This window comes from Motacilla alba, chromosome 1, assembly GCF_015832195.1.
Source record: "Motacilla alba alba isolate MOTALB_02 chromosome 1, Motacilla_alba_V1.0_pri, whole genome shotgun sequence".
Taxonomy (NCBI): domain Eukaryota; kingdom Metazoa; phylum Chordata; class Aves; order Passeriformes; family Motacillidae; genus Motacilla; species Motacilla alba.
This window is the reverse complement of record NC_052016.1, coordinates 30,952,716-30,966,699: the sequence shown is the minus strand read 5'-3', so window position 1 is coordinate 30,966,699 and position 13,984 is coordinate 30,952,716. Positions and strand designations below refer to the sequence as shown.

The following is a 13,984-nucleotide window of genomic DNA, read 5'->3' as shown; positions in this document are numbered from 1 at the left end:
TCACTCCAACTCTGAGGGAAGAGGGTGGCCTTCCACAGGAGAGCCCCATCCAGATTTAAAAGGCTGAACCTCCATACTAAGAAACAGTCCAGTACCAGAGACTCTTGAGTTTTTTTTCATCAGGAGATAAATTACTTCCTCTAGAGTCCTGACATAAGTGCTCCAAGTATTTATAACCTGAAAGAGGCAGAGTTGCTTTAACTTTCCCTTCTCTGCTCCCCTGCTGTATCCTCACCCTCAAATTGCTACTATGCAACAGCCCTTGAGCAGTTAAATCAGCAGCCTACACACACTATGCAATATTTAAAGCCCAAGAAGCTATAAACATGGCAGTAAATACATGCCTACAGAGATTTTCTGCCCCCCATACCCTCCAAACTTGCAATTTTCTCACATGGGAGACTGGCTTAAAACAGACAGGAGGAACCAGTGCTATGACCAGCCAGTGGTCCCTGCACAGCCACAAGCTACCTGGGGCTTGCTGCTGCTGCAGTCCCAGCAGTGCAGGGCTCCTTTGGTCACAGGACAAGGTGTTTCCCAAGCATCACGAGGCAAAAATGCTCCCTGTTCTGCAATGGGAACAGCTGAAGCAGAGTTCAGCACCATCCCAAATCTGACCAGGTACTTCTGGCAGGGCAGGAGGTAGCATGGCAGGCCTAAGCCCTGTAAGGAACATGCTGATCTCGTTTCTTCAACCACAATCACACTCACTCATAAACAAGTGCAGACTGCTCATCCACTCCTTAGGGTTTCCAACAGGAGAAGAAGCACTTGAGACCACTGACAGCATTTAGTCACAACAGCAGACTTTGGCTTGAGACCATTCATATCATCTGGGCCACGTAGCATGAAACCATCCCACTTTTGGTCCAGGCCTTTGCTGTTTTGCTGGATGGGAGAGACAGGTTAACAAAGGGTTAAATCTGGTACAGCCTCAAAAATCACTCATTGCTTTCTGAAGCAAGAACATCTTTGGCAGGGTCCCCATCTGGGAAATGACATCCCGTCCCCCCCTCGCATCCCCCTGAACTCAGAACAAAGCACTGCACTGCCCAACATGCTTCTCCACTGTTTTCATCTTGGTCCAAATGCTTCTTGCGTTTCAACTTCTGCCAAAAAGAAATGCTTGAAAAAATATAAAAAAGGCATGTGTGGGGCAGGGGACAGGAAACAGAGAGAGTAGAGGGAAGTCATTAAAACCAAATCTTGATTACCTACCAGTGGTGGGAAAAGGAAAGAGGGGAGAGGAGATTTTTCTGTTGTGATATGCATCTTGAAGCTGAAACCAGTAGGCACAGAGGAGACAAGACTTCTCCACACTATCTTCCACCTGGGACCAAAATTAACATGTGTTGCCTTTCCAGTCTAGCATGTGCCATGCCATCATCGTCATCATCGGAGGAGGAGACATCTGCTTCCTCAAAACAATTTCTGCCAATCACCACACACATTTTTTTACTACTCTCACAGCTGTAACTCTCACAGAATTTCTGCACCCAGCACTGAGCCCTGCTGGCACAGGACTGGAGGACACAGCACAGCTGGCCTGCCATTTCCACCTTGATATCAAACACAAAGGTTTGGCCATTGCAAAGCTGTAGGAAATCCTAGAGGAAATGAGCTTGGAGAAGATGGCTTGTGCATGCTTTGTGGAGAGGCTGGATGGGCCAAATGAAGAGTCCCAGACTGGCCCTGTCTCCGAAAAAGACAGAAAAAATAATTTAAAAAAATGCATTGGCTAAAGAAGCACTTAAAAGCAAAACAAGAAACCTAGTCTGGTTTGTAGTCTGTAACAGCTGAACCCAGGGACGTGCAGAGCATGTTTTTTGTTCCTTCAGTACAAAAGCCCTTGGTTTCCCTTCTTCCTCATTCCAGCATTTCCCCATCGGGGGTGTCAGAGACAGTTCAAGGCTTCCCAGTACTTCAGATAAAACTAGGTCTTGCTGCCCTGAGAACAAGTGGCTGGGATCTAATAGTACTGGGGAGATTTGGCAAGCTGAAGAGCTGCAAAGGCTAAACCTGCTGCTCCTGGAGGATGGCCAGATGGTCATCATCCTTGTGACCTGCCACAGGCCAGTGCTTCCCTCCAGGGTTTGGCTTCCCAAGGTGTGACTTTGGCTCACAGGCTGCATGGCTAGGCCACTTGGATTCCCTAGGGCCTGCTTGTGCTACAGCTGGTGCTCTGCAGCATGTCAAAGAGAGGGAGAGATTAACTCCTTTTTAAAGTATCTCATTACTGTTATATTTTTAAACACAGCTGGTTGAAAATTTTTCAGCAGAGCCATAAATAAATAAATAATTTGAGGAAATTTCCTGCGATCTGAAAACTTTACTGACTAGTCTGGCCTTTATCAGATTATGTTCCTTCTCCAGTACGAATAAGCTTGACTTGCTTCAGCTTTCTCTCCTGTAAGGACCAAATCCATTGAAACCTCAATAAAATATCAATATTTCAATGCCTGTACTGTTTGATATTTTAACAATCACCCTCCCGACCAGCACAGCAGTCACATATTCATTGTTGTCCCACCTGGTGATTTTTAATTTTCCTTGCAATCAGAGGTGTCACCTGCCAAGACTCTAAGATCCAGACATTAAAAATTTATTTCCTAACCCTGTCTGTAAAACACTTCTCTTCCTGCTCTTCAGGATGATAGAACACAGTGAGTTGGGAATTTGATGTCTCTGATAGGCTTTCTTCTTTCACAGATCATCCGGCCACAATGCCTCCATCATAGCTAGGAGGTTAGAAGCTAGCTAGCTAGCTTGGTTTAGAGAGCAGTTTCTACAGCTGAGGACAGCAGTCAAAATCACCATCTGTCAAGACATCCTACTTAAAATAAATAAGAAGGACAACACCACCCACTACCTCCTATTAGCAGACTGTTAAGGAAAGCAAACAATCACCCACTTCTGAAGAAGCCCAAGACAGGAGGAGCATTTCTCTTCCAGTTGGTCCCTGCCTGCCTGTGGCAGACAAAGCCTGTTTAGCAGTGTCTGTATGAGACGCAGCTATGACATAAATAGCAAATAAAGTTCAGCTGAGAAGAGGTGCCCCAAGCGTGAGGCTCTGCACATGGAGCTGCTTGCTCTAGAAAGACTGCCTTTCTACAGTACTTCTCATTTTAACAGGATGGTTCCCATTTAAATCCTCTTCAATCCTGAAAGAGATGGCTTGGAGCTCCCAGCCTTCTTACCCAAATGCTAACCCACTCCATGTAGCCCAAAAAAGGAAATAAATTCATGAACAAATCATTTCCAGTACTTTTTTTTCCAGGCTATTGTTATGTGACTGCATTTGGAAGTAAGAGAGAAAAAAAAACCAAAAAACAAATACATGACTGTGGTCAGAGTCTGGCCTAGAAGAGGGGAAAGAAAAAAAAAAAGAAACCTCAAACCCCAAACCCAACCTTTGTTTTGTATGTTTAGTCATTTTTGGAGAAAACTGTAAGCAGTAAAAAGACCAGGAATAAACACTGACACCAGCTCCTGGGCTTTGGGGTTGACAACAGGAGATTCTAATCTATTCTTCCATCTATCAACACATTGTGCTCGGCCTAAAACATTTTTAAAACCTAAGTCTAATATAATAATAATAATAATCTAATTGAAGAAGTCTAACTTGTCTTCTGCTGCAAAGGACTAAGAAGCTTTTGTGTTGTGAATTGCTTTATCATTTTAGAATGTCTTTTCAATGCAGAAATCACCTTTGCTTGAGAGGTTTTAGCAAATGTTTCACAGGAAAGATCAGATGGCCTTCTCCAAAGACTCACCCAGCAGTGTTCTGGGAGGACAGAGCAAACTCCTGACATTTGATTGTCTACCAGGAAATATAAATCTAGAACTCTTTGGATTTTCCAAAAATCCTTATATTACTGTCCAGTACAGGAACATAAGGAGGATTAGATTCCTTTATTGTACAGACTCCTTAAGAACTCAGGTGCTCAGCAAAAGCCATCCTCTGCCTCGAGGACATTTATCTCTAATTGCCTACAGGGACTGTCAGCAGTCCCTTTGAGAAGGGAAATCTCTAACTGTCCCACAGCACTAAATACCCCCAGAAAAACCTTTCACTGTTCAGTGCAAAGCCATCTGTTGATCAGCTCAGGCAGTACCTACCCTCCAAACTACATTAAATACTGCCACTTGCTACAGACCACAAATGCAGCATTAGATGTGGGAAGGAATAAGGTCTTTCCTCTCCCTCTAGAACTGTGAAAACTCACCTATCTAAGGGAAATACAATCTCAGAATTACCATTAGGGAAATCAATCACCATTTCTTAACTTGAAAAATATAATAAACTCTTTCAGGAAGAAGAGCACTCAGTTTTGTGAAAATGCCACTCCATAATTTTAGATCCAGTTGTGCAGCTGGCACATTCTGCCCTGGGATGGGTAAAACAAGCTGTTCTCATATAGTCACATCCACAATGTGCTGCAGGATTTAATAGTTCCTCATGAAAGAGATAAGCTATATAAACATAAAATGTTAAAATGCAGCTTCAAGAATTTGCTCTGCAAGCACAACAGGGAAACAATTATAATTTCCCTCTGCATTTCTTGCCAGCTGAAGTTTTTCTGTTTCTCTACTTTGCTTTGACAATAACAAACATCTGTTGGGAGCATCCTGCCCTGTGCAAGAGAGGAACACATCTATCGTGGCTTTTGGGGCTCTGTACTCAAGCAAAGCCTCTGGAGATCCTCCTCTGTAACAGCCACAGAAAACTGTCTGCTGATCTTACTTATTGACTAAAAAATTCTTCCATGGAAAATTAGTCTTTTTTTTTTTTTTTTTTGTAGCGCACAAGTAGTTCAAGTAGTTAAAGAGACCTTCAGAAGAAACACAATGAGCTCTAGCAGAGATGATCTCTTGAGGTCCCCATATGTCTAAGGATCTTTATTTTAGGGTCTTCCTTCCCAGCTCTTGCCTGCTACCAGCTTTTACTCATATTTCTTCAGCAGAAAGCTCTAGAAGCCCAAATCACCAGGCTCCAAGATAAAGCTGACCATCTGTGGCTCATTAACAGCTTTTGATCCTTTTTGGCCTGGTTCCTACACATCCCTTGCAGATGCTGGCACCTCAGCACATGCCATGTCTGCTGCTTCCTTGACTGCCTGTAAGGAGACAAGTCAGCATAAAACCCTCGTACCTGCAAAATGCTATGAGATCAAAAATGCTGGTGGGGACTTCAAAATGTTGCCTTTGAACCCTTGAGCCACAATCCACTAGCTGAGGGGAAAGAAGGGGAGACATGGATCTCACTTTGAGGATGGCGTTTCTCCAGAATAACCTGTAGGGAGGCAGCAGCCCTGCCTGTGTCTGCAGGCAGCCACCGTGCCTGGGCAAGGGCTCCTGAACCCGCTCCGACACGCAGCGCGCTGCACTTGCCTCAGGTTGGCGAGGGCTGGGAGCATCTCTGCAGCAGTGGGCTGGTGCCTGAGGAGGCACCCTAGTTGTTCCTTATCAGCCTTCCCCAAAACAAGTAAGGGCAGGGCACACAGGATATGGCCCAACAGGCCTTTTTCAGCCCCAGCAACTGCTGCTGGCAGCACTGGGACCTCAGGCAGAGAAGGGGAAATTAAAGTCAGAAACAGGGACAAAAGGGGGTGCAAGGACCTGGCAGAGGCACCTACATCTTTTGGGAGGCAGCATGCATGCAGGGAGCAGGGCCATGCTAGAATCCTCAGCTGCAATCCTGTTCTCCCTTCCCATTATGAGGTCTGAGGCAAAACTGAAAGGGGGCTGTGTGCTGGGAGACAGGAAGAGATTATTCACAGTAAGCATGAGGAGGGATGGGTGGCACAAACCCATTTTTAATGCCTTTTCCATCCCATGCCCTGTCTAATTCAGCTGGACAGCAGTGAGGGCAGCAGCTATGTTAGGGCCTCTTTGCAGTCTTTCAGGCACAGGGAGTGACCTGGGATCAACAGAGAAGATAACTGTGCAGCTGTCTGACATCTACCACCACTCTTCTACTCCTAAGGCACTGACTGCAAAGGCACAAACGCCTCATCTGAGATCTCTGTAATTCAATTATTTAGCTTGCAGAGAGCAGATCAAAACACTTGCCAAATGGAGAGTCCTACTCCAGATAGGCTCCTCTTCCTGCAGAGTAGAGCAAAGAGTCATCCCTTCACTTAGACACAAAGAGCCTCTGGCAACACAGTGCCATTAAAACCAGTGTTTCAAAGCATTCCTCTGAGCAAAAAGCCTCTGACTGCAGTTCAGGCTGTTAATCAGACAGCAGAAGGGCATGGCCATGAGCAACCCCCCAAGACAGATTGCCTGCAGCTTTCTGCAAATAGATAACAGAAGAGGATGCATCTGAATCCCCACCCGCTCCCCCAAACAGTGCTCTAACTCACAAGAAAGCAGGGGGGAAAGAACCTGCTCAGGTTTTATCAAATCAATCCTATCCTCTTTGAGAGATAGTTCCCAGTTAATGCATCAAGCCAAGTTTTGCTCATGTCCTGCCACTGGTGTCCACACAGCTGCTCCCTACTGGGCTGCCTGTGCCTGCAGGGGTCAGATTAGCACTCAAGTACCCCTGTATGTCCCCAGACATGGGCTCAGTGTACTCAGGAAGAGCAGCTCTTTGTAACCCTGCTGTCCCTCTCTGCTACTCCTGCACCTCCTTACAGTGTAAGGTACCTCTTTGCTGACCTGAACATCTCCTCTTGCACCTGGGCACAATGCAAGCCATGGACTTGGCCTTAGCAGCATCTGTTAGAGCTTATTCTTGGCTTGTGCACTGCAAGGCAATGCCTCCAGAGCAGGAGAAGCACAGTCCCAGACCCCCTGTGGAAAGAAGGCACACAGTATTTATGTAATGGTATGGTTTAACTCGAGATTGCACGCTGCAAGCAAAACATTGTTATTACACTGGCACTCTCCTCTTCTAGCTACCTTTCAAAGCATGATGCCGCAACTGAAAACTGGCTGATAGGAGAGAATTAAAGACATAACTGGCTCCTTTCCTTTCCCTTCAGCCACAAGCCCTTGCTCTCCACCTGCAGCTCCCCAGCTCCGCAAGACCCGCTGCCTGCCCCAATGTAAGGCATGCACAGAGGCAGGATGGTACCAACAGCACCTGCAGTGCCAAGTGCCCCTTTGGGAAATCACTCACTGGCTCACATGTAGCCACTGAATGTGAGCTGAAAGCTAAGGAAGATGAGACTCTGCCATGACAACTTCCAGCTTCAAGGCAGACACCTTTCAGTCAAGGTTTACTGACACTCGACGACTTTGACCTCTTCTGAGCAGGGCACAGTGGAAGATGGAACATGTGACTATCTGCCATGGTGGGGTCTGTACTTTGCTGCAGTCCTGACCTGCTGAGTCATTCTAAGGTACACGTCCTTTTCATGCTCTATTTTTATCTCCTCTTTCACATTTGCCTCACTGGTTTGAATGGGAATGTAGGAACAGTCTCCCACTACAAGTTAACATGGTATCTGTCATGTTCCAATCTTGGTTAAAACTTGTAGACACAACTGAAATACAAACAGCAATTTAGGTTTTGGAATATGGTGATGGGGGAAGATGGCATAGCAGGCCTCTCTCAGGGTTTAATCCAGAGAGTCAAGAAACCTGTACTTCAGTGCTAAAACTATGCTAAAACTGGGTTATACTCATATTTTTGTGGCTGATGAAATTTGCACTTGTTGGCTTGGTCACTAGTTTGGGAAATTTTTTTAAAGGTGGTTCTTTCAAGTGGCTCAGAGCTTAGGGATATCCAAAGCTATCCCCAGGGAGATTATAGGGCCAGGCATCAATGATAAAAACAGCCTGCCACTTGCTCTTGATGTTGGTCTCTTTGTGCTCCTATTCCCTTCTCCCCAAAACTGCAGCCCAGGCAATTGTGAGGAAAACAGGACAACTGTATATTTAGCAACTATGTTCCTGCCTAAATTGCTACATGATGTAAGTAGCAGACCCTTCCTTCCAGAAAAGACCACAGGCTTCATGATGCCATCAGCAGGATTCCACAGCCCGTATTGCACATTTCCCTCCAGGCAAGCACAGCCAGCTCTAGTGGGAGCTGGAGTAGACTGGTTCCTGTCCTGTGAGACACAGGGCTGGCTTGTCTTGCTGCGGCCATGTAAACCAGATCACTCTTCCCTAAGAATTCCTGAAACTGGCTCCCCATCCCCCTACCAAGAGGTGACTAGGGTCAGAAAACACACCCAGGCTCCAGCAGCTCCAGCTCTATATCTTGGTACCGACCTCCCTTTCCCAGCATCCATCATCAAACTAATGGGCTGCATAGTTGCAGTTGCATAGTTGCAGCTGCACAGTCATCTGGCATAGTTGATAAAGATTCCAAGACCTTCCTCCTCTCTGCTGCCTGGGCAGCCACCTCTGACAGGATATCGAGCTGGGGTGACAACAGCTGAACTACTCTTGCAACATTTACAGCACCTCAAGCACCAGAGCAGCAAGGTCCTCAAAGGCAACCAGTCCTTGTGTGGCCCTGGACTCTTTCTCTATGGCATTACAAAGATGTTCAGGCACAAGCTGGCACGGAACCAGGAGCTCAGCTCCTCATCTGCTGGAAAGCAGACACCTTTTCCCTTCAGACCAGTCCCAGACACCCCAAAGGTAAAGTTGGAGTGACAAAAGGTGATGATGGACACATCTAAAGCAGCTGGCGTGCCTCTCTGAGGAGTTCTTCATGTACCAGCTTCTCACAGGCTTGTCTCACCCTACAAGCCTCCAGCTGCAGAAATTCCTGACAGCTACAAGCCTGATACCCTGCTTGGCCAGTTGAGGGGTATGGAAGTCCCCAGAGGGACTCAAGAGCTAGTAGGTATCAAGCCCTCCTCCTGCAAGGGTCCCACAGCTCTGCTGTGGTCTGGCTAGCCATGCCCAGAAGAAGTTAGTAATGAGGTGTTCCTCACTGGATTCAAGCCCCATTGCCAACTGGACAACTGGGGCCATCTTGCCCTCTTTCTGCCCAGATGACTCTGGCTTAGAAGCTGCACTTCAAGTGCTTGCAAGCCAGGATATGCCTGAATAGCCCCTTTCAAAACAGGGTCCACTTCCATGCAGGAGTAGGTGGTCAGGGCTAATCTGGGTAGCTGTAACACTGGTGACAGTGGGACTGTCCCAAAAACCCACCAAGCGTGACCCTGTACTGAAAAGTGAAGAGGGGGAGCTAGTCTCAAGTCTCATTGACTCCCCACTGCATCATCAAATACTGCCCAGGTGTTTTTGAAATATTCCACCCAGCATGTTTCTGAAAACATCTCCTGACACTGGAATTCAAACCCAACCCTTCAATCTGACAGTGCTTGGGTTTGTTAAACAAGCAGCTTTCTTCTGGAGAAATAAAACAGAAAAATCATATGCCTATCACCATTCAGGGGTCCCAAAGAAATCTCTCACTGACAGAAGCAGGCTCTAAAGAAGCTGGACCAGACAGTTCTTTTTACCACCCATGGCCAACAAATAGCAGGAATCTTCCTGCTCCAGCAGGATGCTCTGCCATCCAGAGAAGTGCTGGAGCAATGAAAATGCTCTCCACATCAGCTACAGCTCGGGGAGCAACTTGGGACAGAAGGCACTAGATTAAATTTCTTCAGCATCCAGAACACTACTGGCTTCCAAATAATTGTCTATTTGTGTGCGTGCATGCACAAGAATCCTCACTCCATGGTCTGTCTTTGTGCCAGCATACTCCCAGCGCTGCGACTCTCTAGGGACAAGGCCCATACTTGTATTCAATCTTGCCTTTGGCTCCCAAACACTAAGGTTTCAGATTATGTTTTAAAAAACATTTTCTCTGGCAACTGGGCTGTTAATGGATGTGATGTTTTTGCTCTCGCCTCCTCCCCACCTTTAAAAGCTTGGCACTAAAGGGCTTCTTTGAAGATAAGGCCAAATTTTCAATTTAAGGGGAGGAACTTCATAAAGTAGATTTCAAGGGATGGAGAGGAGGAGGGGGAAAATAAGAAAAACAACCAACCCTGGAGCCACTTAGCCTGTTGAGATGTACACTCTACAGTACATAGGATTACAATGGCCTCTCTGTACCACCACTGGCTGGAGCCAGAAGTTCGCTGCAGCTGCACTGCTGCTACCTACGCCAGGCTCCCTGAGGGTCATGCTCAGAGAGGGCCTTTGCTGTAGCTGCACACCAGCCTGCCCTCCAAGTCAAAAGCATCCTGCACTGCACTCCCTACAAAGCCCCCATCCAGCTGGCAAGCAGGGGCATCCGTCCCCAGAGGCAACCACAGGAGCCGCCCACTGGGCTGTCAGTGCTGCAGGAGGCTCTCTGCTGAAACCAACTGTGGGCCTCATTTAAGAGGTTTTTGAGGGCTGGCAAATCTATGGTCTCTCTTGATCTCCAGCAGACCTATCCTCAACACCACAAGGAGGCAGGGAAGTGCCATTTAGTTTTGCAGGTGGAGAGCTGAGGCAAAGAGCAACTTGCCCCAACCTGGGGGGAAATCTGTGGTGTAGAGGAGAATCAAACATGGCTGCCCTCACATCCCAGGCTTGCACCCTAAAACACTGGCATCACTAAGGAAGGTGGCTGCTCTCCCTAAAAGTACCAGGATAAATTACAGTGACATTACCAGAAAAAGCTGAATTTTGCAAATAAATGCTCTATTCCAGGCCAGTGTATCCATATTTGAGGTGTATTTCTCAAAGACTATCTCAGTATGTCTGTATTACCACAGGCTTTCTAAACTACACTAAACTCAACACATTAATTCACAGGGCTCTGTCTAACCTGTCCTTCTGTCAACTAAAAAGAAAATAAAAAGTAACGTCATTCTGGTATTTGAAAGCTGATAACACAGTTCTGACAGAGATCTTTACACCCTTTTCCCCTGCACTCATGATTTAAAGAACAGCAGAAGGATATATTTCTGAATGCAGACTGATGCACAGTCTTCAGATATACAAGCTTGTTCAGACTCGCTGACATTACAACCAGTGAACACATCCCTGCACTTGGCAGGGCCCTGGCTCTATGGCTGTGCATGAAAGTACAACCTGCTAGCTATTCTCTCTGCCAGAGTGGACCTGAGAGAGCTAAAATGGTATTGCTGCTGCAGGGCTCAGGGTGAAAGATTTACTGCCTTTGCTAGGCACAGAAGTTAATGAAAAATGATCGCTTTCCAAAACACCATCTGGCTTTCACACACACATCTAGAGACACCACAGCCCAAAACCTCTGCAAACTTGACAACGGTGCGTTTCCATAGGGGCAACATGCTGCAGTGTGGTTTGGACTTTGCCCAGCAAGCCTCCAACACTCTGCACAGGCACAAGGTGCAGTCGCCATCCTCACATCTAATGGCTGCTCAGGGAAGATGACTGGACACAGGGCAGCAGCCTCTCAAGAGCAGCAGAGCAGAAAGCAAGGAAAAAGTCTGGCTCTCACCTCTGTGCTGGCACACTGCCCACAAGGAGGGCAAAGAAGCTCGAGCACGTCCCACACGCTCCCTGATGCACATTTCTCGCCATCAATGCCACTAGAGCCAAAACAAATTGGCACTGCCTCTTATACTCGAGCTCCTACAACACACAATGGCAGCCCTCAGAGTTCCTGACAGGCACCCAGTCCAGGTGCTCTGCTACCAACCCCATCAGGCTCCCATCCCATTTGTCCTTTTGCAGGGAAGAGAGGTCATTTTAGTAAAAGGAGCATGTAACATCCTTGGGGCAGGGATCTGTTGCTCCCTGTTTAAGCAGAGAGCAACAGCTTAAGAAAGCTCTGCACTGCCTGCAGCAGCTCTGGGACTGTGTAAGCACCAAGTGGTTTCTTTTTCCTGCAATAAATATCCTTCTGAGCTTTTCAGCCAACTTGCTTCCACTGCATCCATACTCCTTTTGTCTTAGCTTCCCATGGACACTCAGACAGCTGTGTTGCTGGAGCAAACGCTCCTATGGAGAGATTTTAGAAGACTTACGCACAAATATGCATACAAAGCAAATTTTGAAAGCTTCCCTTTCTGCAAGCATTCCTTCCAGAGAACTGGCTTCAAGCACTGTGTTCAGCTAGTGAAGCAGCAGATATAATATCGTATGATTTGGAGCCAAGGGGAACTAAACCCAGCATCACAAAATAGAAAAAGAAGCATGCAATACCTTGCATTGAACAATTTCCCAAAGTACTTTTAGAAACCTGAAGGATGATATTCACCCCCATTCCACCTAAGGACCTGCAATTCATTTATTCATTATTCACCTTAAATTGTTCTTGTGGCCTAGGAACTGGAATACATAACAACCTCTTAAACTGAGACTGACCACAGGAGCACCAGAACATACAGCAGCAGGTTTTTTCCCTCAGGACATCTTCAGTCTAACCAGAAACAGGAAGTCTCTGAAGATTTTGCAAGAGAACTTTTTCCTTCTGGGATATCCCATCCTAGCTGCAGAATTCACACTGCAGATTTTTAGCCCAGGAGGTAACGGTTTAAACCAAGAGATCTGCAAGCCTTGGTCTATAACATGCCAGCATTAATATATCAGAGTCACCTCTGCACATTAAAGAAGTCCAAGGGTATTGTGTCTCATGTCTCTGAGGCACTTGGCATCAGATATTAAAACGAACAACCCACCATTATTTACTGCTAAAGGAACTTTTGTTAACCTGGAGATACCTCAGCCTACTGCCGTTGCAACACCTTGCAGGCTGAGTGACTAAACTGAGCCCAGCTAGCTGAGCTCAAGTCTCTGAAAACCCACCTGCCGGCCAACCTGGGCTAAAACAACCAGCATGGTCCCAACACACTTCTTCCTGTCATTGCTCTCCTGCCCCATGAGGAAGACAAGGTGGGGTGCTGGGAGACAGCCTGCCTTTGCCTGGGAAGAGAGTGATTTTGGAGGCACAGAGGTGCTTCTCCAGCCCTGTGCCAGTCCTGAGGAGGCCCAGCACAACAGAGAAGGTTCTCCCCCGCGCACCTGAGTTCTGCTCTGAGAGACAGGAGGATGGGTACAGGTCAGCTGGCAAGAGCCAACATAGAGAGTAATATTTGCATACCAACCCCCCACCCCCCCCCGCAGCGCTCAACCCATCAGCACAGGGTCCATTTCCATTTTATGCATGGGAACAGTAAGGCACAGGCTGTGGAGAAAATTCAGGCTCACAACAGGGCATGTACATGGGCTGAAGACCCAATCCAAACACCTCAACTTCCCAACACAAGCTTCCAACTGAAGTGCCCTTCCTGTCCTGTCACCCATGGTCCCTCCCACAGCCCAGGTAGAAGAAGCAACAGTTGGGTTTTTTCCTATGCTTGTTATCAGATTGTAAGGTTTCTGTGCTCCTAAGGGCATCTGGTTCGGGAATAGGCCAGGAAACACTGGCAGGTAGATCTGGTGGTGTTTCAGCCGTGTTTCACTAACAATCACAAGAAACTACAAAAAATCAGGTCTGCCCTAAATTAATAACTTTTCTTAACTCAGTAACAGCACCTCTCTGCAGCACTGGGGAGTATGGGGACAAAGCAGACTGCTTGCTTCATAGCTCTACCCATGATGCTTCTTGCTCGGCAGGAGGCTCCAGCTGGCTCCAAAGAGGCAATTCTGCTGGCCCTAGTAAGCTAGGAGGAGCTGTACCAGCATCATGAAGGTACTGCAGGGCTGCAAGTTTGGTTCTGAAGATTTAGAGGGATCTGTCTGCTGTTAGTTTTGAGGACGTAGCAGAACTGCAAGCAGTGAAGTGGACTGAGCAATGATTCACCTGTCCTTCAATGGAGCAAACCTCCAAGCCAGGAGTCTCACACTCTGAGAGCTGGAAAGACCTCTGCAAACACCAGACACTGGGTTTCACTTTGCAATCTCAAAGAACCTCTTGCTCTGTGCTTCTGTATCATGTCAGTAGAAGGCACAGAAAAGCTGCTTTCTCCAGACTGCAGGGATACATAGAACTCATACAACTTACATGTTAGTTTGGAGCACGCACATGCAGAATCATGCAGCTCCAATGCTTCTTTGTTGTGCCAAGCAGAGAAGAAATGTG

At 47.0% G+C, this 13,984-nt stretch overlaps 1 protein-coding gene across 6 annotated transcripts in view; it reads right to left on the bottom strand.

Moving 5' to 3' along the window:
* BOC (BOC cell adhesion associated, oncogene regulated) overlaps positions 1-13,984 on the bottom strand; it is a 55,912-nt gene that overhangs the window by 39,554 nt on the left and 2,374 nt on the right. For 4 of the 6 annotated variants that reach the window (XM_038136902.1, XM_038136933.1, XM_038136912.1 and 1 more), the window contains exon 1: positions 712-12,990. The exons of the other annotated variants lie outside the window; for them this stretch is intronic. In XM_038136902.1, coding sequence (XP_037992830.1) covers positions 712-790 — 79 coding nt within the window. In that variant the 5' untranslated portion in view covers positions 791-12,990. Of the gene's footprint in view, positions 1-711; positions 12,991-13,984 lie in introns of those variants that run through there. 6 annotated transcript variants of the gene reach the window in all.